Genomic DNA, 24,811 nt, shown 5'->3' with positions numbered 1-24,811 from the left:
TAAACTATTTATTTTACAGCTTAATTTGACCAAGGACATTTTTTTTGCTATTAATGCTATTAAACCAGGATGAAGTTCAAGTTATTTTAAAGTAGGCTATTTATTTGAATGAATATTTTAAAAGGCGCTTTTACAAAGATTGACTAAAACCAGAAAGATTGAACAGAGGTACTACATTTTTGCTTGAGAGGGTGTGTGTGTGTGTGTGTGTGTGTGTGTGTGTGTGTGTGTGTGTGTGTGTGTGTGTGTGTGTGTGTGTGTGTGAAGAACAACACACAATGCTAACACGCAGCGCTTACGCCTGTGTTTAACGTGAATATTCATAAAGTCCGACATTTTGACACATTTCTGTGTATTTGACTGTTTAGACGCACAAATCTATGCTTGTCTGTGTTCCACTCAAAGATCCTGTCAGTGGCGGATTCAGTTCTCGTTCTTTTTAACATCACACCCCGCTCTTTACCTTCTCATTCATCCATGTTTCTTTATTAATAACTTCAAACAATCCCCCCACTGAAAGCTGCACGGATTATCATTCAGATTTACGAGGACATGTCTCTGCGGAAAAAACGAAAGTACCCGGTGAAATGTTTCGAAATGTCTCTTGACACAGCGGAGCACCAGCTTCAATAAAAGCATATGTTTCAGTCCAGTCACTTTTTTATACACTTTCAAATTTTCGCCGCTGTTCTAAAAATCTTTATTTTCGCCGTTATTGAGTGGCTTGAGTCTGAGAGCATGAGCTGCCGTGACACAGCACTGAACACGTTATTATTCTAAACTTTTTCTTTAACTTCAGTGCTACAGAGGAATTGTGATGTTGCTTTTTCTGCAGAAAGCTGATCTCTGATGTGTCTAATTTGTTATCCATCATTTGTTGGTAAAGGGTGAAAGACCTGGCGAGCCACATGATGTTTGTCAAGAGCCCGGGACATGTAGATGCAGAGTTACTTATAGACAACAGAAAGTTAAAAAAGGACCATCAAAATAAAGTGTTACCAAAAATAATGAGGAATGAAAACATTCACATGTTTTCACTCATCATTTGTGCAGATGAAGTTGAGTGTGTTGTTTTCAGGAAGGCTGATCCAGCGCTGATCTCCTCCAGACTGAACTGCTCCATTTCTCTTCTCGAGGCTGCAGTTTTCCCGTGTCGTTCCGTTCCCTGGAGCCCAGTTCTGATAGCACACGATCTCTCCGCTCAGCCAGATCCACATGTTCATGATGCAGTAGTTGTGTAAACCCAACCACACCTCCGCAGTAGACGCCCCTTTAACCACATTCATCACCTCACGCTGCATCTCGTCTGAATGAACCGAGACCAGATCCACATGATTCTGTCTGCAGTATCTCAGAGCTTCAGACCACGTCCGGTTCTCTTTGATCAGAATCAGTTTATCTGGACACAAAACAAACCACAAGCAAAAACTAGAGAGAGACTGATCAAAAACAACATGCAGAACAAACACTGTGGAGGAATCTGTCATGTCAGACATGTAGCGTGAACTTTAAGATATCTGGAGCTGATGATGGAGTGTGTGTGTTTTGAGAGGATCTGCTCACCTTCATGACACACAAAAGGAAATTTGTCACTGCAAGAGATGTCATTCCATTGTCTCAGAGGACTCTTGGTGATGACTGCACAGTTTTCATCACCTCCAGTATTACTTGGTTCACCAGACCTCCAGTCTCTGAATGAGGAGTTACTCTGATCTGACCACTGCCATGAGTCTCTGAACAGGCCGATCCAGACATCATTAGATATGTGACTATCATTGATGAACTTCTGAATCTGTTGACTCTCATTCTGGTTCCTCACACTGACCAGATCAATGTGATTCTGTCTGCAGTAACTCTGAGCGTATCTCCAGTTCTTCATCTGATTGACAAAGACGAGTCTTGTGTTCACTTTAAGAAAAACACATGGAAACAGATTCAGAGTCAGTTTGTTCATTATTCTTACACTGATTTATGGTTTAGATGTGAATAAGAGCAGCGGTGGAGCATCAGAAACACGTGTCATTCAGAGACTGATTCTACAGCTGATGATATACTGAATATTCTCAATATACAGTATGTTCAAATGATTTTGTTGAAATAACATGAAGTAATTTTTGTGAATTTTCATGACTATTTCATTGCATCTTTTTATTTCTCCATTATGTTTTGTTCCATGTTTCTCTGTAATACTGGATTCAGACACAAAGATCTGAATGAGAGAAACATCAAACAGATGAAGATGTTTCACTGCAGGTTAATGTGTCCGTTCACTAGTCCTGAGAAATATGTCAGTAAAACTTTCATGCAAAATGTTATATTGTATATACAAATATACAAATGAATATTGTTACAATTAATTGGGTTTGTCTTGTTTGTAGTCTGATTGTTTTTTATGTTGTAATGAACAATGTGTGTGTGTGAGTTCATGAGTCTTTACAGGTTTGTGTTGAGATCCTGAAGCTGAATGAATCAATGTCACAGATCTAGACGTTCAGATATTTATCCCTCTGTAGCTAATGATCACAAATTCACGTCTAAAATGTTTTATTAATTTCAAACATCTACTTAAATATAATTTCTGAGAATTATAATCTCCAAAACAAAATGTATATCATATTATTGTAATACGGGTGAACACAATAAAATCACACTGACAAGACGAGAACTGAACTTTGTTCTCAGGACAAGAGTTTTGTTCATAAATATCAAGATGAAGCAAGTTGTTGTATGTCTATTATATATGTTGAAATTCTATGCATTCATTAATTACAATTTATTTAGAATTTATATAATTTTTGCTGAAAAAAAAAGTTCCCTTTCAGTCAGTCACGTTCGACGTACGTCAGAACTAACCGACGAATTGGGGATCTGATTTTAGAGACCAATCTACTTCGAGTGTGTTAAAAACGAGCCAATGGAGATTTGCATGCAATCCACGCATTCCACGCACCGCCCCGCAGCGCGGGTATAAACAAGGAAGTGGAATGCTTGATCATTGCTTTTTACTTCGGAGCCAAACAGTGTCATTGCTGTGTCTACGAAGAGTGTTTTTGAGTCTCTTTGGAGTCAGAAGCATCTGAGGTCGCTTCGTGCCATTCACATCCCAGGTGCTCTCAACCGGACAGCCGACGAGCTTTCACGGCAGCCGAGACCTCCGGGAGAGTGGCGACTCCATCCCCAGGGGGTCCAGCTGATATGGGACCACTTCAGAGCCGTACAGGTAGACCTGTTTGCCTCTCCGGACCCATTACCAGTGGTATTATTCCCTGACCAGGGGCACCCTCGGCACGGAAGCACTGGCGCACAGCTGGCCCCGGGACCTGCTCAAATATGCGTTTCCCTCAGTGAGCCTTCTTGCACAGACCCCCTGAAGGTGTTCAGTTAGTGTTGTGCTTTCTTTCCTGCAAGCTGGGCTGGAGTGAAGGCTGTCTCCCTCCACCCTCAAAGTGTACGTTGCAGCAATAGCGGCGTATCACGACGCAGTCAAAGGTAAGTCCTTGGGGAAGCACGACCTTATCATCAGGTTCCTCAGAGGTGTGAGGAGCCTAATCCTCCTCGTCCAAACTCGTTACCCTCTTGGGACTTGGCTCTAGTGCTCAGAGCACTTCAGAGCCCTCCCTTTGAGCCTTTGCAGTCTGTGGAGCTTTAAATCATGTCAATGCTTCTGACGGCATTGGCCTCCATCCAGAGGGTAGGGGACCTGCATGCACTTTCAGTCAACAAATCGTGCCTAGAATTCGGGCCGGACAACTCTCACGTTGTCCTGAGACCCCGGCCTGGGTACGTGCCCAAGGTTCCTACCACTCCCTTCCGGGACCAGGTAGTGAACCTGCAAGCGCTGCCTTTGGAGGAGGCAGACCCAGCCCTGGCTTTATGTCCCGTCCGCGCTCTTTTCGCTTACGTTGATCAGACTCAAAGCTTTCGGACCTCAGAGCAACTCTTTGTCTGTTACGGAGGCCAGCAGAAGGGAAAGGCTGTCTCCAAGCAGAGGTTAGCCCACTGGATAGTGGATCCTATCGTCTTGGTCTACCAGTCCCAAGACGTGCCTTGCCCATTCGGGTTGTGAGCACACTCAATGAGGAGTGTTGCTTCCTCCTGGGCACTGGCTCGAGGCACCTCGCTGACAGATATTTATAGAGCTGCGGGCGGGGCGACACCTAACATGTTCGCTAGATTCTATAGCCTCCGTGTAGAGGCGGTATCTTCGCGCATCCTCGCCCCCAGGGGCCAGTAGCGCTAAGTGCCCGTTCTAAGTGTCGGCTTGCAATGCCACTCCCGCCCTCTGGGCCGGATATGTGCGTCTATTTTCTCCCGTTGTGTTCCCTGGAAACGGCTAACCCTGTCGAGCTCCTCCGTCACCCCTGCGGTGCCAGACGTTGCAGCCGTCTGACGCCAGGCCTGCACCCGTATGCTTGTGAAACATGTGTGTAGGCTGGGTTCCATATGTATCGGTTCCCTCACGACAACCCGATGTGTGTATCCTCCACGGTACCAGCTACCCTAATCGGCTAGCCCCGTGTCTTTCCCTTGACAGAGCCCGCTCTGTCGTCTCTGGGCGTGTTCTTTCCCCCCTGGAACCAGGCTGGAACCACCCCAGAGACTGCCATATGTTGCACTACCCTGCCAGGTTAGTCCTTATGTGGATTCTGCCACCAATCTTTCCACTGAAGGACATGGCTCCGCAGCGTACCATCTCCCAAGACGGGCACGCTTTCCCAGCGTTATCCAAAAGTCACACTAAGTGGGTCTTGCAGAAACAGCAGTGACTGACCTCCCTGCTTGGAGCCCTGACTTCCGTACCATCGAAGACGGTCCAGTGCGCTCAAGCAGGATGCTGGAAGGGCCAGTTTCCTGGCGTTTGGTAGGATCCCCAATTCGTCGGTCAGTTCCAACGTACGTCGAACGTGACCGACTGAAAGGGAACGTCTCGGTTACGTATGTAACCCTCGTTCCCTGAAGAAGGGAACGGAGACGTACATTCCGTCGAATGCGTGAATCGCATGCCAATCTTCATTGGCTCGTTTTTAACACACTCGAAGTAGATTGGTCTCTGAAATCAGATCCCCAATTCGTCGGTCAGTTCCGACATACGTCTCCGTTCCCTTCTTCAGGGAACGAGGGTTACATACGTATCCGAGACGTTCTCTAGGCTCTCTAATGGCAGATTCCCACAGTTATCAACAACAAAAGATCAACATACAGAAGTTGAAAGTGGACAAATATCCACAATCTTCCCTGTATTTATGACCACATTAAACAGTGGAAGCATTTAGTATTGCATAATCAATTCATTTTGTACAGTATATGGTGCAACTTTAAATAAATTAATATTTTTTGTAATTGTATGTAGCTGCACTTACTGTTGTTAGATGAACTGCAGATAAAAAGTCAGGCTGTTACTGCATGAATAATCATAACATGTCCATTTCTCATCACAGCACACTCGTCTCTGCCATAAGGTTGTCCAGGTCCCCAGTTCAGATAGAGCGCAGGATCACCTGAAGACCACTGCCATTTATCAACACCCGTCTTCTGCAGCCCAATCCAGACAAACCAACCACCTTCATCAGTCACACTCTTCTTCAGCTAGTTCATGTCGTTCATGTTGTCAACGGTGGCCAGATCTGTGTAATTCTCTCTGCAGTATCTCTGAGCTTCAGTCCAGTTCTTCCTCACGTTTATAAAGTGATACTGACCCTGAACACATTCAGATACGGAGCAGAGAGCTGTGAAAGAGAGGGTTTGATTTATTGCTTTTCATAACAGGGTCAAACCTGATGAAACTATAAACCATAAATAAAACAACAAACACACTCACCAATGAGAAGAAGAACGAAATATAGAGTTTGGTCTATTTCTGAGGAAGAAACATTGAAAAACTCAGACAATATGACAATTTCAGTTTCTTAACAGCAGCATGAATGAAACACACAATAATTCAGACAATATTAACATCTCAAAGTCTAATTGTGTCTGAAGAATGAACATGTGAGTTGTTCTTACTTTAGAGGTTGTGTGTTTCTGTCCTGAGTCTGATGTTTCTGTCTGCAGCTTTAAACTATGTGATTATTATATCTGCTCTCATCCCTCATTCAGGGCATCACATCATTTGTTTATTTCTCTATAAACCCCTATTTCATAATATACTTCCTCCTTATTTGTGTATTTGTCCACCACTTTCCCCATATTTGAATATTTGTATCTGTGTCAGTCGGTCTCAGTATCAGTCAATATGAATATGGACCTTGATCAGAAAATTATTTACATATAAACATTTTATATTTAATAACTAAACAACTGTTTTGATGTAACATGAGTTATACAGTCCAGCAATGTTCTCTGATCAATTTAATATGTTGTGTTTGTCTGTGTTGGGTCACTTTTTATCTGGTTCTGTGTGACCCGAACAACCCACTAATGATCTGATGATGAGGGTTGAGTTCATTAGTGAAGACGGTGATACTGGTCACTGAGAGCCTTTAAAAACCCTCCGCTTGAGGATCCAGAGATGAAGGAGTGAGGCTGACTATTGAGAGGAGAGAGGGTTTGACAATAATAATAAAAAAGACAAGATGAACAGAAAGGAAAGATGTTTCCTTTTTGTATTTTTGGGGAAAAGAGGGATTTTTCTTCTTTTTTGCCCTTTCCTCTTCTGAGAGCTGAGACTCCTGGTGTTGAGGAGGAGACGAGATAAAGACATTAAAGTGCTTTCATTCCCCTGAAGTTCATTTATAATGTTAGTAAAGGTTGTTGGACTCTCATTATCCACTGAAATAATGAAATCATCTTCTGCTTCAGAATAAACATGTCTTATCTCATCTGTTTAAATACTTGATTGTGATTGGCTGGAATAAGGACATTAAAATGTTACATATATTTAGAATTCGTTTGTGATTTTTTTTTTTTTTGTTGATGTTGTTTGTTTAATTTCATACTTCTGCTGTTTCTTTGTTTGTTTATAAAACATGAACACATTTGCATGTAAACACATCCTCATCACTCATTTGTTTATGTCCGCACGACATGTAGACGTTCAGGCTGGACAATATTTACATCTCTGACGTGAAACAGGAGAAACAGTGAGTGTTATTGTTCTAGTCATATGTCATTTTGTCGTATTCATTGTTTAATATAAACAACAGGAATGTTACTCCATAACTGTGTCCCAATTCTGAGCTGCATCCTTCGAAGTCCACGAAGGTCAAACTGAATGTTATTAAAGGAGTCGCTGAAGCCTATGGAGGATTTCCTGTTTGCATCATCACCGCACCTGTCGCCTAGCAACTGTGTGCCAGCTGCCATTGGGAAACAGCAGAAACATTTCTGACAGACTTTCGAATATAGTTTTGAGATGCTTCACCGCCAGCACCTTCGAGTGGCACTCACCGGGTGAGCATCGCACCGGCCTGTCACCAAACCTTCAGCCTAGCAGTACATCTTGCACTGAGCCACCTCAGAAAGCCGCTCCAGTGCGAAGATGTATTGGTCTGTACGGACAACGATCGTTGCATACATCAACTGTTTACGCTCCCATCGCATTTCGCAACGATCCCGCCATCTCCTCCTTTGGAGTCAGAAGCATTTGAGGTCTCTGCGGGCCATTCATGTGCCTGGTATGCTCAACTGTGTGGCCGACCTGTTTTTCTCCCAGAAACGTCCCACTGCCAGTTGTTTTATTTCCTGAACGAAGGAAAACTCGGCACGGATGTGCTGGCACACAGCTGGCCCTGGGGCCTATGCAAATATGAGTTTCCCCCAGTGAGTCTCCTTTCTTTCGGGAGTATAAGCTGTCGGGAAAGCACATCAGCTGAATGATTGAGCTTCGCTTGGAATGTAAATGGAACGGATCGTCCGCCACTGAGCCAATGTACGTCATTGTCGCAGTGTTTTCCGTCCGGACCAATACATGCTTGTCCTGTAGCAGTGGTCAAAGCCGGCACAGGGACAGCAGTGCTGCTAGCAACTCAAGGCAGTTGACATGCCACTGCAGTCGAGGTCCTGTTTCCAGGAGCCAGAGGCGTGCCCGTTGCATTCAGCACCCCAGCCCATTGGAGGCATTAGTTGCGACAAGAACATGCCTGGACACTTGTTCTAAGGGCAATCCGGCCCGTGGAAAGGCAAGGTCCGGTGTGATGGTCACCCGATGTGTGCCATGCCCATGTAGTCAGTGCATAAAAGGTCTCATGTGCATTGATCCAAACGGTGTGAACATGGCTGCGGTTGCAAAATGCCTCATGAGCCTCTGAAATTGTTTCAGTGGAACCGCTGTCCTGCCCCTGAATGAATTCAAGCAGTTCAGCACCGACTGGGCACGCTCGTCCGTGAGACACACCATCATGTTGACCGATTCCATCTCCATACCGTGAAAAGAGATACTCTGCAAAGGCGAGAGTTTGCTCTTTTCCCAGTTGACCCGAAGCCCCAGATGGCTGAGGTGCCTGAGCACCAGGTCCCTGTGTTCACTTAAAGGTATCTAGTGGTGAGGTTGCGAATTGCAACCGTCCACCGCTCACTCCTCCATTTCGAAGCACATAGAGAAGCTGGCCGAGACAGGACAAACAATGAAATGGACAAACAGCTAGCAAACAATGTATTGATTTAAGGCAGACATAATGAGCTCATTGAAGCAATTAATGCATGTTCTTAACAAATTATTGGGATATATAGACAATTTTGCATTGGTGCATGAGTTTGCGTCATCTGAAGTCCTCGCAGGAGTTGAAGCCATCTCTTCACAGGTGTTGGGGCATCTGAAGTCAGTTAAATTGAGACAAAGCAGAACGTGGTGCAAAAAACTCATCTTTTTATTGTTTTACGCCACTATATTGCAATTGGTTCATCAAATGGCCAAATTTAGTGACTACCTATCGACTCATAAAGTGTGATACTGATCGATCGATCAGAGCATCCCTAATTTCCTCAAGTCATAAAGTTCATGAGCCTAACATTAGGTTTATTGTTGATATGGTTCAACTGATATGCAGTTTCATGTACAGCATATCGCGAGCACCCTTCTGAAACCTTACATTACAAATGGGACACTACGGTCTCATGGACTTAACGGACACGAGCACATGGCAGCCATTGTAAGATCACAAGACAGAAGGTGTATATGAAGTGTGCCATTCGTGACAAGGCCTGTGATAAAACATTTTTACATTTGTTTCAAAGTTTCAGAACGCTTTGTTCCCTTTCGAAAGGGAACTCGCGCTGCGTCAGCTGATGCTACGGGGAACACCTCCAGCGTGACAGGTGTCTGAACTACTATTGAATCACGGCAATCCTATTGACCGGCGACAGCCTATGATGTCATCAAGGTGCGGCCAGGAAGTATATAAGGGCGCCTTGCAAACATGACACCGCTTCTTCGTCTTCAGGGACAGTTTTTTCTGAATTGCTTCGAGTTAAGGTAATCCAAATTCATTACTGTATACACACGTGCTGTGTGTTTCTGCCTGGGATCAAGAGCATGCGCAGTCAGCTCTTATCAAGTTGTTTGTTTGTTTGTTTAATGTGAGCGTTTGTCAATCCGAGATCGCTCTGCTCTCATCTGATTCTCTTCCTGAGGGATGAGGGTTTGGCATCCGAGGCTGATGATGCGGTCCCGCTCATGCCGAGGCTGAGCGCGGACGCACGTCACGGGTTTCCCGGATAGAGCTTGCTGAATTGTCACGGGAAGGCATTCTTCCCTTTGACGATCTAGCGGCTGAAGAGACTTGTTGCAAGTGCTCTAGGGATGGCTGTGAGAAGGGGATTAATCTTCTCAGCCATCCCGACCGTGTATGCTAAGCCGTTGAATGTTATGAAATGCGCTGCAGGCGGGCTGCGGCCGCCGTGTTGGCGCTTTAGAGGAGGTATTGTTCGTGTTGGACTAAACGATCGATTTTCCCCCCAGCCATAAATCATCGGCTCAGTTGGGCTTTCATTCCTTCCTGATCTTCCTATTTAGATCGAGAGGGCATGGAATAACCTATATTCTGTTTATATTCACTGACATCAGCAGTATGACATCAGCGGAAGGTCGCTGATTTCGGGAGGATTGGAGAATATGGGTATGTGTCGTCACCTCCAATTAACGGGATGTTTGATCTCGCATCTGGGAAGCTGAGAGCTCCAACCCTGGCACTTAAACGATGTGTCGCTTTAATGGCAGGGCATACACGGTGGTTGGCAGCGTCTGAGGACCTGCATGCCACTGAGATCCGGGTCCCAGGCAGGCGGGAGGCGTCATGGTCCGAGGACAGGTGACGGGGCCCGAGGGCCAGCATTGCCTCACGTGCGCCCCCACAGTCGGGGGTGGGGCACAGAGAGGCGGACTCCCGGGAGAAGTAGGAGCTGTGTATCACAAAACGCAGTCAGCGCTCATGATGGGTCTCCTCCCTGAGGGTGAACTAAGGAATTACATTGACCCTCACTCCTCTTCTTCATCATCTCCCCAGGCACTTCTTACATCCGGCCTAGGTGGGTCCGCGATGATGTGCTAGGGCCCGCCTGGCTGGTCTGTGAGTGCACCCCCCTCAGGCCCGTGGTAGTGGTACACCAAAGCATACATGTGGTGAATTAAGCTTGTGGGTGGATATCATGGCGTGCCGCAGGTGAGCGGGTAAGTCCCCTATAAGAGGGAAAAATATTATATTTTCTGACTTATGCTCCCTGTAGAGGGCTTCGGGGATCGCTGTGGATCGTTGGATATTTCCTAGGGCATGTAGTTCCCCTGCTAGGTTGGCTAGAACGATAAAACATTATATACCAGTTGCCTGCACTCCGTGGTGAGCTAGTATTGCTAGTAGAGAAGCCAGTAAAGTATATATTTAGAACAGCTGTTCTGTGGGAGTTGAACAGCTTTTATATTTCCCAGACCTCTAAAATGTGTAAGTAGCACTGGGAATGCCGCTCATTCCTGCGGGTGTGTAGCGTTTGTTTTTAAAAAAAAAAAAAAAAAAAGAGGAAAAGCTAGGCTTATTTCTACTAGTTTAAGCTGGTAACTGGTAGCCGCCTCAGGGTAAGACGGTCTGTATCTTCTCTCAGTATAAGTTTTCTGGAGAATGCAGGATCAGACTACGCTAGAACTACAGTCAGATCTAGAGCCGGATCTAATATAATGACTGGCACTTCTACCCGAGTGCCCTTTTTTGTTTGGTGCAATAGTAGTGGCCCTCTCGGACCTCGGGTATAGATCTAGATTGGCCTAGGCTTTCTAGGGATTACGGAGGTGCACGCCAAGAAGCGTTTGCGCTCCGGGTAGCTGTTCTTTTTTGAATCTAGCTTTATTGTTGTCCCTAATGTAGCCTCCTCTTATGTAGAGTTGTCCGGCCAAGGCCCGCCCCCTTACCTGCGTTCTGGGGCTTTCACTAGTAATGCATGTTGGTGCTGTGCAGAATTGATAGCGACTTAGCCAGTGGTCGTGGGGCAGGGTTAAGGCCGTTTTTCATATGAGTACGAAAAGACTGTATGCATAGCTCAGCCCTGCCCTCCAGAGCTAGTTTCTTAGAAAGACACCAGCTTTTTGGCAGGCTCTGGCCCTGCTTATATGCCCTGGCCAGTTGGCAGTACTCCTCTGACAAGGCAGGGTAGATTTGAGTACCTCCACTCCTAGCTCTGTATTATTCTGCCTCACCCATGGCTCGGGTTGAGCAGCACTTCGCAACCTTTTGTTTATATAGGTTTGGTAGTAAGCTCCCTTGTAGCCAGAGCATTGCCATGGCTGACGCCCTCGCACGGTATGGTGGGTGGCGTATGTGGTACTCCCCCCGCTTAGGGGGTACAAGGCGTTTGGTTTGCCGAGTACCCTGCTATGGACAATGTGATTAGGTTCCAGTGCTTGTAGGCACTGCCGATAAGACTGCGCCATTATACAGTTAGCTCCAGAAGAAATTGGAGGCCTCCGGGATGGGTCACCCAGCTAGGCTAGGATGGATTGTAGGCCAGCTGGCTGTGATTAGCCAGCTGGGGCAGTCTTGGCAGTAGACTCCAGGTCAGGTAGTAGGCCTCAGAGACAGGCCTCCTTGCGAGTGAGTCCCGACATTTGGGGAGGTTGGCAATTTATTAGCTGCAACCTGGTTAGGTAGTCAGCCTTGGTAGGCCTCTTGCAAAGGTTCGGCCCCATGTGTATTGCGGTATATATTGCTCCCCAACGATGTTGGCTTCAAGTAGCCAACTAATAACCCTAGTTAACAGTTGGATGTTAATTTTTGTCAGCCAGCAGAGAAGCTACTGTCAGCCCAAGGTTATAGCAGCCAGTGTTTCACTCCTGCCACCAGGAAGCCGTCCCTGCGGGCCTGCTGTGAGGTGGTAGGCCCCATTAGGCCTCCCTGAAGGCAGGCTCCCCTTCGCCAGTTGCTGTGTCAGCTAGCATGGGCTGCTAAGCTGTTGATGGGAGGTAGGCCGCACCAGGCCTCTCTGAAGACTTGGCATGAGGTAGCAGGCCTCACCAGGCCTCCCTTGATCATGCATTCTTGGGCTCAGTCACTTGGCAGGTTGTGATAAACCGCTGACAGGTAGTAGGGCTCATCAGGCCTCCCTGAAGGAGGGCTCCTGTTTGCCAGTCGACGTGTCAGCTAGCACAGGAGCTGCTAGGCTGTTGCTGGGTAGTAGGCCGCACTAGGCCTCCCTGAAGACTGGTCGTAAGGTAGTAGGGCTCGCCGGGCCTCCCTGAGGGCATGTTCCTGGGCTCCAGTCACCTGAGAAACAGTTAGCATGAGCCGCTAGCAGGTAGCAGGCCACGCTGCAGGTAGTAGGCCTCACTAGGCCTCCCTAAAGGCCTTTTATCAGGTAATAGGCCTCCTTGAGGGTGAGTTCCCGAGTCAGGATGCTCGGGCAGCTAGCTTAGTTTGCTACCAGATGGTAGGCCTCACTAAGCCTCCCTGAAGGCTCGCTATCAGGCCCTAAAGGCTTGCTATCAGGTAGTAGGCCTCACAAGGCCTCCCTGAGGGTGAGTTCCTGATGCTCAGGTAGCTAGCAAAGCTTGCTATCAGGTAGTAGGCCTCACTAGGCCTCCCTGAGGGTGACTTCCCGAGTCAGGATACTCATCTAGCTGGTGTAGCTTGACTTTCAGGTAGTAGGCCTTCACTAGGCCTCCCTGAGAAAGCGAATTTCCGTTTTCCAGCTACTTTGACAGTTGGCTTCAACTGCTATCAGGTAGTAGGCCTCACCAGGCTTCCCTCTAGGCGAGTTTCTGAGCATGGTTTCTCAGGCTTCTCTGGCATATATTTCTATCATACAATGGGCCTCACTAGGCCTCCCTAACAGGTTTTTTGTTCTCAGTGCGAGGACTGTTAACTGGCATGACGCTGACAGCTAGTGGTGACCTGCTATCAGTGGCCGGCGGCATCTAGTAAGGTCTTACCCTAGCGCGACTGGTGTCGCTTCTGCTACTTGGTCCCCAAGGAGGGGATTTCAGCCTGCAACCTGGTTTACCAGTTGTCACTGCCAGTGGGCATGCACTCCCCTCGGCATGGGGGCGTGGGTATATCATTCCCCGTAGCGTCAGCTGACGCAGCGCGAGTTCCCTTTCGAAAGGGAACGTCTCCGGTTACGTATGTAACCTAGGTTCCCTGAGAACAGGGAACGAGATGCTGTGTCACTTTGCCATGCCTCAGGGCTTGCCTGCCAAACAGTCCCTTCAGATGAAGAAGCGGTGTCATGTTTGCAAGGCGCCCTTATATACTTCCTGGTCGCACCTTGATGACATCATAGGCTGTCGCCGGTCAATAGGATTGCCGTGATTCGATAGTAGTTCAGACACCTGTCACGCTGGAGGCGTTCCCCGTAGGGTCAGCTGACGCAGCGTCTCGTTCCGTGTTCTCAGGGAACCTAGGTTACATACATAACCGGAGACGTTTCTCCCATCACTGTTTCTCCATGGGAGTTACTTCTGCTCAGATGTTTGTTTAAATAGCTCAAATGTTTTCTTCAGGTAACTGTTATTGAGCTGTACATTGTCTAAATTGTTATTTTATTATTCTATTCTGTTTTCCTCCAGAGGATGAATTTAATTATATAAAAAGTATTTAAGTATATAAAAAAATATGCTAACAATGACATTTTCTGAAATGTGTTGTTGTATATAATATCTGGCATGAATTATTTCCTCTGCTGCCAGTGGGCCGTGGTTCGTCCTCATGGATGAGATGTTGGGAGAGAGGCATTCATCACTCGACGGTGCTGGCGGTGAAGCATCTCAAAACATTCATAAAAATATCCTCCATCTTTTTATTTAAAAGTCTGTCAGAAATGTCTCTTCTGTTTCCCAAGGGCTGCTAGCACATGGTTGCTAGGCGACAGGTGCGGTGGGCGGGAACAGCCGATGATGCAAACAGGAAATCCTCCATAGGCTTCAGCGTCTCCTTTTATAACATTCACTTTGACCTTCGTGGACTTCGAATGATGCAGCTCAGAATTGGGACACAATTATGGAGTAACATTCCTATTGTTGATATTAAACAATGAATACGACAAAATGGAATATGACTAGAACAATAACACTCACTGTTTCTCCTGTTTCACGTCAGAGATGTAAATATTGTCCACCCTGAACATCTAAATGTGATGTGGACATAAACAAATGAGTGATGAGGATGTGTTTACATGCAAATGTGTTCATGTTTTATAAACAAACAAAGAAACAGCAGAAGTATGAAATTAAAACAAAATAAGAATTTTCACAAAGAGACAAAAAAAAAAAAATAACGTTTTAATGTCCACATTCCAGCCAATCACAATCAAGTATTCAGAGGAAATAGAGACAAGTTTATTCTGAAGCAGAAGATGATGTTATTATTTCAGTGGATAATGAGAGTCCAACAACCTTTACTAACATTATAAATGAACTTCAGGGGAATGAAAGCACTTTAATGTCTTTATCTCGTCTCCTCCTCAACACCAGGAGGCTCAGCTCTCAGAAGAGGAAAGGGCAAAAAAGAAGAAAAATCCCTCTTTTCCCCAAAAACTCAAAAAGAAAAAAAAGGAAACATCTTTCCTTTCCTTTCTCTTCATCTTGTCTTTTTTATTATTATTGTCAAACCCTCTCTCCTCTCAATAGTCAGCCTCACTCCTTCATCTCTGGATCCTCAAGCGGAGGGTTTTTAAAGGCTCTCAGTGACCAGTATCACCGTCTTCACTAATGAACTCAACCCTCATCATCAGATCATTAGTGGGTTGTTCGGGTCACACAGAACCAGAAAAAAAGTGACCCAACACAGAGAAACACAATATATTAAATTGATCAGAGATGTAACACGAGTTATTCAGTCCAGCAATGACATCAAAAAAGCTGTTTAGTTAGATGCAAATAAAGGGAAAGTGGTGGACAAAAACACAAATATAGAGGAAGTAAAATATGATACAGGGTTTTCTAGAGAAATAAACAAATGATGTGATGCCCTGAGGGATGAGAGCAGATATAATAATCACGTAGTTTAAAGCTGCAGACAGAAACATCAGACTCAGGACAGAAACACACAACCTCTAAAGTAAGAACAACTCACATGTTCATTCTTCAGACACAATTAGACTTTGAGATGTTAATAATGTCTGAATGATTGCTAAAACTGCCAATGTTTTATTTATTTTTTGTTACATGATCATGTTTTTCTCTAAGATGCATAAAAATGTTCAATGTGTTTCTTCCTCAGAAATGGAGCAAACTCTATATTTTGTTCTTCTTCTCATTGGTGAGTGTGTGTTGTTTTATTTATGGTTTATAGTTTCATCAGGTTTGACCCTGTTATGAAAAGCATTAAATCAAACCCTCTCTTTCACAGCTCTCTGCTCCGTATCTGAATGTGTTCAGCGTCAGTATCACTTTATAAACGTGTTGAAGAACTGGACTGAAGCTCAGAGATACTGCAGAGAGAATTACACAGATCTGGCCACCGTTGACAACATGAACGACATGAACGAGCTGAAGAAGAGTGTGAATGATGGAGGTCTTTGGTTTGTCTGGATTGGGCTGCAGAAGACGGGTGTTGATAAATGGCAGTGGTCTTCAGGTGATCCTGCGCTCGATCTGAACTGGGGATCTGGACAACCTGATGGCGGAGATCAGAGCTGTGCTTTTATGAGAAATGGACAATGGGACGATGGGAGATGTAGTAACAGCCTGACTTTCATCTGCAGTTCATCTAACAACAGTAAGTGCAGCTCCATACAATGACAACAAACATTAATTTATTTAAAGATGAACCATTTACTGTACAAAATTAACTGATTATGCAATACTAAATGCTTCTACTGTTTAATGTGGTCATAAATACAAGAAATATTTCAACTTCTGTATGTTGATCTTTTGTTGTTGATAACTGTGGGAATCTGCCATTAGAGAGCCTGGAGAAAGAAAAAAAATCTGCAAAATGTAAACCATTTACTAGTTCCTTGTTACACTGATTCGCTGGTTCAGGTGTGTTTATTTGGGGTCGGAGCTAAACTCTGCAGGACAGTGGCCCTCCAGGAACGAGTTTAGAGACCCCTGCTGTAAACTATACATTCAAAGTAATGACACGTATCAACAGCTGTAGAATCAGTCTCTGAATGACACGTGTTTCTGATGCTCCACCGCTGCTCTTATTCACATCCAAACCATAAATCAGTGTAAGAATAGTGAACAAACTGACTCTGAATCTGTTTCCATGTGTTTTTCTTAAAGTGAGCACAGGACTCGTCTTTGTCAATCAGATGAAGAACTGGAGAGACGCTCAGAGTTACTGCAGACAGAATCACATTGATCTGGTCAGTGTGAGGAACCAGAATGAGAGTCAACAGATTCAGAAGTTCATCAGTGATAGTCACATATCTAATGATGTCTGGATCGGCCTGTTCAGAGACTCATGGCAGTGGTCAGATCAGAGGAACTCCTCCTTCAGAGACTGGAGGTCTGGTGAACCAAGTAATAGTGGAGGTGATGAAAACTGTGCAGTCATCACCAAGAGTCCTCTGAGACAATGGAATGACATTGCTTGCAATGACCAATTGCCTTTTGTGTGTCATGAAGGTGAGCAGATCCTCTCAAAACACACACACTCCATCATCAGCTCCAGATATCTTAAAGTTCACGCTACATGTCTGACATGACAGATTCCTCCACAGTGTTTGTTCTGCATGTTGTTTTTGATCAGTCTCTCTCTAGTTTTTGCTTGTGGTTTGTTTTGTGTCCAGATAAACTGATTCTGATCAAAGAGAACCGGACGTGGTCTGAAGCTCTGAGATACTGCAGACAGAATCATGTGGATCTGGTCTCGGTTCATTCAGTCGAGATGCAGCGTCGTGTGATGAATGTGGTTAAAGGGGCGTCTACTGCGGAGGTGTGGTTGGGTTTACACAACTACTGCATCATGAACATGTGGATCTGGCTGAGCGGAGAGATCGTGTGCTATCAGAACTGGGCTCCAGGGAACGGAACGACACCGGAAAACTGCAGCCTCGAGAAGAGAAAAGGAGCAGTTCAGTCTGGAGGAGATCAGCGCTGGATCAGCCTTCCTGAAAGCCACACACTCAACTTCATCTGCACAAATTATGAGTGAAAACATGTGAAAGTTTGTGTGTTTACCCACATTCACTGTTTTCATTCCTCATTATGTTTCTTATTTACTTTCTTATATTTTATTTATCATACTGAGTCTACTAATTGTGTTTTAAAAGTCTTATTGAAGTTTATTGCTATGTTAATTATCATGATATAATGTGATCTTATCAAAGTTTTCTGACAGCAATGATTACTGTTTTTTAGACGTCTAAAATACTAACACAATATATGTGTGTTTTAAGAATCTCTTTGCATATCTGGTGTGTTTATGTCTTTATGTTTTTCACTAATATTATCTGTAATAATAACTGGTTGAATGCGATTCTGTGAGAGCAGCTCTTCATAATAATTATTATTTTGTGTATTGCATATTATGTCTCAGAATAATTAAATATGGTTTATTCTTAAAGGCAGAAGTGATGTCACAATGAACTGTCAATGAAATGTATTAAATATGTAAAATGTACATTTGTGTCACGTTTTGATTTTGTTTTCTGTTCATGTCTGAGTTTCTTGTTAATCTTTGGTTGTTGATTAGTTCTGTCACCTCTGTTTGTCTGCATGGTTTCTGATTATAATCAAAACGATTGTTGTCATCTGAGAAACTTATATTTCAAACAGTGATTCTAACGAACACTTTTTAGTTAACTTTATGCCGAGTTCAGACTGTAAATCATTGCTCTTTTCACACTGCATGACTATCTGGGCCAGCATTCAGTCACTGCTGTGTTCACACTGACCAATGGATCGGCGACAGGGGTGTAAGAACTTAACCCTTGTGCATTGTTCAAATTCACTACCCTTCCTTTATGTTCGTGGATGAAAACAGCCACGGGGACACACACAAAATGACTATTTTCAATATAAAAAGTGATTGTGGACTAGATTTGTTTAACCCTTTATCACAGTTTTGGACACGTCAAATATTAGAAACAACATAGGCTTTGATGCATTATTAGTTTTTGAGCAACATCAGGTTTTTATTTTCTCTCCCATATAATCATGAATTTTTGATTGTTGAGGTCAAATTTGTCATTTTTACAGTTGATAACCAGGTGGCACCATTAACCCTTTAGATATGACTGTGCAAAAAAAGCTTAGTTTATGGCTTTTAAATGGATTATAACAGAATATTATTTTGAGTGTGTGTGTGCATCTTTCACAAGCTCTGAAAGGTTATTTAAAGTTGAGTGTTAAAACAAAGGTGCCTCTTAAGTTTATAAATAGCCTACACAGGCAGGCGCGCTGGAAGCCGTTTCATTCGAGGGGGCTGAGAGTTGGTTCGGAAAATGTGTGACGTCATTATGTTGTCGCTGGTGAACAAAATGTGTGACGTGTGTTGTAGTAGAACCACCCCTTTCGCATCAAAGAGCACAGACGGCCCCCACCGCCGCAGATTATTGTTGTTTAAAATTAATTACTTGTTAAAAACCTGATCATACACAGACACTCTTACTTGATCTGCACAAAAGGTTAATCATCACTCATAAAGCATTCTTTTTATTTGTGTTCATAGGCTACATACGTACAATATCCAGCATCTGCCAGGGCTCTTAGTCCATGTGTGCATATTTGGAGAAATAATGATTCATAATCACGTTTGTAAAATATTTCGTCATACAGAATAACATTTCTATTCATTTTGCTGAATTATGCGATCAGAAGAGCTCAAACAGCTAACAGAGCTAGCGATGACTCCCCTCTGATCCGACAGCTGTGATATCTTTAGCTTGTAAAGCTGTCAATCATCTCACATGATCCAACGTGACCATAAGGCTGTGATTCTGGATGGCGTTCCTGTGTACACTCCCTCATTATCTGATTCAAGAAGCTAATAAATGTAGGATTCAAGTAGGCTATATCTGGTGTGTGATTTCCTTTCGATTTTTGTTATTATAATTTCAGTCATTTTTTATTTAATTTAATATTTGAAAGCAGAAAAATGAGAAAACAGTTCCTTTTTCTTTCTTTTTTTTTTTTAAATACGAAAAACAAGAATTCAGTTAGATTTTTTTTTTTTTTCTGAGGTAGAAAAATTAATAAACAGCTGGAATCCAGCTATTTATAAAATAAATAGGCCTACACTAAATATTTTTCACTTAAATAATTAACAAATTAAGATGACAAAATGAAAACACTGAATCCGTTTGAAGCTTTGAAGAACCGGAATAGTCTTTTCCCGTCAAACTAAGTTTTTTTCATCATATAAAAATAGCAGGCCACACTTTGACTGGTTTTAATTTTTTTTAAAGTAGCATGTCTTAGTGGTGCAGGGGCGTGGGAAGTGGGGGGGCTGCAAAGGATTGCAAATGCAATGCAAATTTTTGTTCATTTTATTCATTTTTAAAATTTTATCATTTTTTTGAAGTGGCCCATTAAAAATTATTATACTTGTTGAATTATGTTTTTAAAACGATTCCGTTAATTTCTGAAGCTCATTCCACTCAGCACCACATGCTCAACCCAGAACTCAATTTGTGACATGTTGGATAAAATATAGCTCTATCTGAAATAAATAGTTAGGGCTGCCCCTGACTAAAGTTTTTTTTTATTTTCTAGTAGTTGTTCATTTAAGCCGTTGTTCACGCTGCACCGCCGCCTCCATGTCATTGTCTGTTATAGGCTATACTATTTGCTTATTATTTATTAAATCCGGGCAATTTGGTTGATTAAACATAGATTAAAATTAAGAAACAATTTATACAAAACGAAATTCACTTTAAAGAAAAGTTTTGTTTTGTTTTAAGCCTATTGAAGTGTTATTGAACTTAGATCCCCGTCTTCTGACATTATGCATCTTATGTGTCCTGTTCACTTTTCAACGTAAATGAAATAAAAAAATAACATTAAAAAATAACATTATAATATTTAAACTGAAACTAATTACGTGTTTTAATGGCTACAGGTATAGTAGGCTACAGTACAGAGAAATGTCATGTCGCGGGATTTGAGCGCATGTCATTTTACCGCTGAGCAGTTCATGAGTGAAGCTCCGCTTTGCTTTGCTGACATGCTCTGGTAAGGTAGGCAGGTTTTTTGCGTACATTTTTATTTCCTGTCGCTGTGCAAGCTTGTTTATTGTATATGACTGTGTAAACATTTTATTTAAAGGTTTAATGTAGGCCATAGTCCATTGCATTACGATTGCAAGAAGAATCAACATTGGGAAAATTGTGATATGCAGTCCCAGTGTATGTAGGCTTAAAACGAGTGTTCTCACCGATATATTTGTTGTTCTTTTGTGTTTAATAGACTCGATATTGTTTCTTAGACTGGTGAGAGTCCATGTTAACGTCCAGCTCACAAACCTCGCAGCTCGCGGATGTCTGAACAGAGTTTGTGTCGGTGACAAGGTCAGCATTTGGCGTGGATTTAGTCGCCGTCGTTATTTACATCCTTTATTTGAGAAGAATTCCCAATTTTACTTTTCTTAACCGTGTTAGTAGTAACGTTACTCAAAAAAAGTCTGAAATGCATTTCTGCTGCTTATTGCTAGCCATGACCAAACGAGTGTGAGCGAGGTGACGTGACGAAAGCTCTTCCTGAGGAATTATTAAAATAATGAATCATTAGTTTATATCTTATCCACTGCCCATTATTTTAATCCCATATCAAACAGTATGCTATGTCAGTCTATTTTAATTTATTTTATTTAATTTCATATTTTTAAATACAATATAATTTTAGTCCACAGCCCCCCACTAGGGGGGCTGATGTTATAACGAGGGGAGCTACTGTACACAGGCAGGGCCGGCTCTAGCTCTTTGGTTGCCCTAGGCGAGATTGAGTTTTGCGCCCCCCCCCCCCCCCCCTTAATTGTTAAGCCCACCGGCAACTATAGTTGCCAGTGTATAGTTGTCATTTTCCTTCTGTAAGTATTTCTCTAGATATTATCCATGTTTTATATCTTAATGACACACAAGCAGACAACCAAATAAAGGATTTCAAGAAAAAAAAAAAAGTATTAATTTCCTTCCTGTCACATGAGACTGCCCACTTCCTACCCCTACTTCCAGGGAGCACAACGAAGGCAAACCCTCCCAAAGAAAGGATATTTTCATGTTACTAATAAGTATTTTTTGTTGACATATATCAACATAATCATGAAGGTCTCTAGAATCATCCAAACATAACAAATCTTACAACAGATCTATAGTTTTTAGTATACTTAGTCAAACATAATAAATTTGATTATAAATACAGATTTATCTGTTGAAAGCAGTTATTTTGAGTTAGATGCTAAATGTTCTCCTCTTATACATATTTGACATTGAAGGGGTGCATAGGCTACAACATATTTGCCCACCGGCAACTATAGTTGCCACAGATTCAAATACGATTTTCAAGAAAAAATACAAAAACCTGGGGAAAATAAATGCAGGACATGCCATTCAGAAAAAAATTGGGCACAAATGGGTTAAGTATTTATAAAAACTATACAAACAAAAATGCTCCTATAGTTACTCCAAGACTTAAAAAGCTAATTATGACTTAAATGATACACTCTAATAAATTGCACATACAAAAATGTTACAAAGAACGTTGGAGGATATTTAACAAATTATGACTCAAACTATGGATGAACAAACAAAAAGGCTTTTATAGTCACTCCAACACTTAATCAAGAAAATTAAGACTTGAAGGATCAACTGCAATAAATTGTTCATACACAAATGCTAGAAAGAATGTTCAAGGATATTTACCAAATATTAACTCCATAAACTGTGCAACAACTCTCTTAAGCACCTGTAAAGACACTTAAGCAAAGTATGACCCATAAACTGGATTAACTATACCCTCTACAAACAAAAGTGCTATTATGGATACACTGTACTTACCACTACAAAATTAAAATATATAAGTTCTTGTAGCTCTATCCCTATCTTAAATAATAAAAGATGAACAGTTGTTTCTGGCATTTCTATTCACCTTCAAAATTGACGCAGCATTAAAATTTGGCTCGTCTGGATTTCCTTATTGTCAGTGAAATGCGTAGAAATATGTAGATAACTAGCTAGCTATTGATAGCTTAGTGACAGCAATAAAACGTCCAATGCCGTCCAATATTAGTTGATAATATCGATAATACGAAGTAAATTTATTTCGTTTGACACCTTTATGGCTGAGATGAGAAGACTTACCTCTATACTGGGCTTTGTTGTGATCGTCTGCCTTTCTCTTTTTCCGTCCCTGTGCACTCGAGGGTTTAGACCGCTTCATTTTTGAAGAACGCGCCAGTGATGAGCACATGCCTGACCAACCGCCTGAACTCGACAATACTCACTATCAATTCAATCTAATAATCAGGTTAAGTAATTAAACGTGCGGCTGAGGGGGCGCCCAAGGGTGATCGTGTTCAATAAACAGTATGTTTTATTTCGCTTGTTTTAATTCTATGCTTAATGGGAAGTAAGTTTAAGGGCGCCACTAGAGGGCGCCTGGCTGCGCCCCCAACACATTTGTCGCCCTAGGCAACCGCCTAGCTCGCCTATAGCAAACGCCGGCCCTGTACACAGGTATCAATTTTTAACGTGTTGCATCGATACATCATATCGCTAGACATTATATTGATGTATTGATTGATGTTGATGTATTGTTAAACCCCTAATACTGAACCACACAGACAGACAGATCTCCCTCAAGCCCACTATAGACTCTCTCTCTCTCTCAAAAAAAAAAAAGGTTTTGCCTCTTTACCAAAATCCTAAAAGTAAAAAAGGGTAACATTTCTCTCTCTTCATCTAGACTTTTAATCCCCCAAACCATCACCAACATAAAGTGAATATATAGACCAGTTTACAGCCTACATCACACTGATGTCACGCAGGTTCAACTGCACATGTCGGTTGCAAAAGATGATCTGGAAAGTGTTATAATGTATGAAACACATTGGTTTAAATCGTGCTTTGGGCTATACATATAACAACAGTTAAATGATTTAAGCAAATAAGCAGTTGAATTTGATGAAATGTTTGATTAAATTGCTGACACTGAATAAAAATAAGGAAAATTTGAAGTTTAAGATTTTTTTTTTTTCAAAATGTAGGCTATGTATATATATAAACGAGGCTCAAACATCTATTTAAGCATGCGTTCCATCAGTGAATCAATACTACAGCCTGTAAAACATTTAACCCTTACTCGTCCCTCAAGTAGGGTTTACGTTTGAGTCCCTTGGGGTTAGATAGACCCCAAACATTTACAGAGCGATTGCATAAGGAAGTATACATTTTTTACATGGAAAACTATATATCATTTTTTTTATTTACTTCTCAACTATACATTTATGCTTTGTTTTTGTGGGTATTTGGTAGTTTTTTACCTATTTACTGCACAAATACTTAACTATGTCATAAACTGGCTCAATCAATATAAATAGTTTTTGGACATTGCTCTATGTGTTAGGGATAGAATACCGCCATCTGTAGGTTTGTGGAAAAACTTTAGGAATTATAGTTAAAGAGAAAGAGAGTGCAATGACCACATTATCCACTAGAGGTCCATAGGGAAGTTATGCAAAAGTTAAGCTGCCTTTCATCTTTCTTTTATTTGCCCTTTTCCCTCTCTTTCTCATGATTGTTCCATGTTGCATTTGTGCTCTAGTATTTGTCCTTCATTTATGTATGGAATTTTTTTAGATTTATGTTGATTTTATTTGCCAGTTTCTATAAAAATGCTCTCTGTTGCAATCACACACACACTGAAAAAATAAAAACCTTGGATCAACGTAAAAAAAATTGAAGTAATCGATCACACGAAATATTTGTCATTGACTGAAAGTAAATCATTTAATTTAGTTTAACCTGAAAAGTTTAAATCCATGCAACCACTTTTTAAAGGTTGATCAAACGAATTATTTTAGGTTGGAACAAACTAATTATTTTAAATTACAACAAACGACCAAAACTAATATGTATATGTTAAAGTAAATTAATTATTTTAGGTTGGAACAAACTAATTATTTTAAGTTAAAACAGACTAATATGTATAGGTCAGTAAATTAATTATTTTAGGTTGTCTCAATTCAAAAATTGTCATTTTGAAAAACAAAAAAACAAAAATAATAATTATAATAATTAAAAAAAACTTTGAATACATTTTGATCAATGACTATCAGAACACTTTCCTTTAGAACACATTCATATTTATTGTTCAATAAACTGACAACATTGAAAATCTGTTTCAAATGTATGAAGATCAACAGTCTACGTCACAAATACTTTGAGCCCACAAATGTCACAAAATGATAAAATCATCACTTGATGACACCACAGTAATATTAAATTAGGATGG

General features: G+C 42.1%; 1 protein-coding gene and 1 pseudogene across 2 annotated transcripts; one reads left to right on the top strand and one right to left on the bottom strand.

Annotated features, from left to right (window-relative positions):
• Positions 1-1,034: 1,034 nt before the first annotated feature.
• Positions 1,035-7,302, bottom strand: LOC307118618 (C-type mannose receptor 2-like; annotated as a pseudogene). Its single transcript has 6 exons — positions 7,152-7,302; positions 5,819-5,857; positions 5,401-5,726; positions 2,191-2,209; positions 1,564-1,908; positions 1,035-1,399 (listed from the first exon to the last, which is right to left on the bottom strand). The product of its transcript is annotated as a C-type mannose receptor 2-like (transcript).
• Positions 7,303-15,413: 8,111 nt separating this feature from the next.
• LOC307140858 (C-type mannose receptor 2-like) lies at positions 15,414-17,983 on the top strand. The gene is made up of 5 exons (XM_079840633.1): positions 15,414-15,470; positions 15,633-15,671; positions 15,762-16,130; positions 16,643-16,987; positions 17,152-17,983. The coding sequence occupies exons 2-5, from the start codon at positions 15,635-15,637 to the stop codon at positions 17,514-17,516; spliced, it is 1,116 nt and encodes a 371-aa protein (XP_079696759.1). The 5' UTR covers positions 15,414-15,470; positions 15,633-15,634; the 3' UTR covers positions 17,517-17,983.
• The last annotated feature ends 6,828 nt before the right edge of the window (positions 17,984-24,811 follow it).

This window comes from Gobio gobio (genome assembly GCF_949357685.1).
Source record: "Gobio gobio genome assembly, chromosome: 2".
NCBI classification, from domain to species: Eukaryota; Metazoa; Chordata; class Actinopteri; order Cypriniformes; family Gobionidae; genus Gobio; species Gobio gobio.
The sequence above is the reverse complement of the archived record's forward strand: the minus strand, read 5'-3'. Positions and strand labels throughout refer to the sequence as shown.

Bases quoted from the DNA above. Each gene is read 5' to 3' on its own strand.
- LOC307140858 (XM_079840633.1), top strand. From the start codon at position 15,635: ATGGAGCAAACTCTATATTTTGTTCTTCTTCTCATTG. The intron at 15,672-15,761 runs GTGAGTGTGTGT...TCTCTTTCACAG, and splicing joins TTTTGTTCTTCTTCTCATTG to CTCTCTGCTCCGTATCTGAA. The intron at 16,131-16,642 runs GTAAGTGCAGCT...TTTTTCTTAAAG, and splicing joins CTGCAGTTCATCTAACAACA to TGAGCACAGGACTCGTCTTT.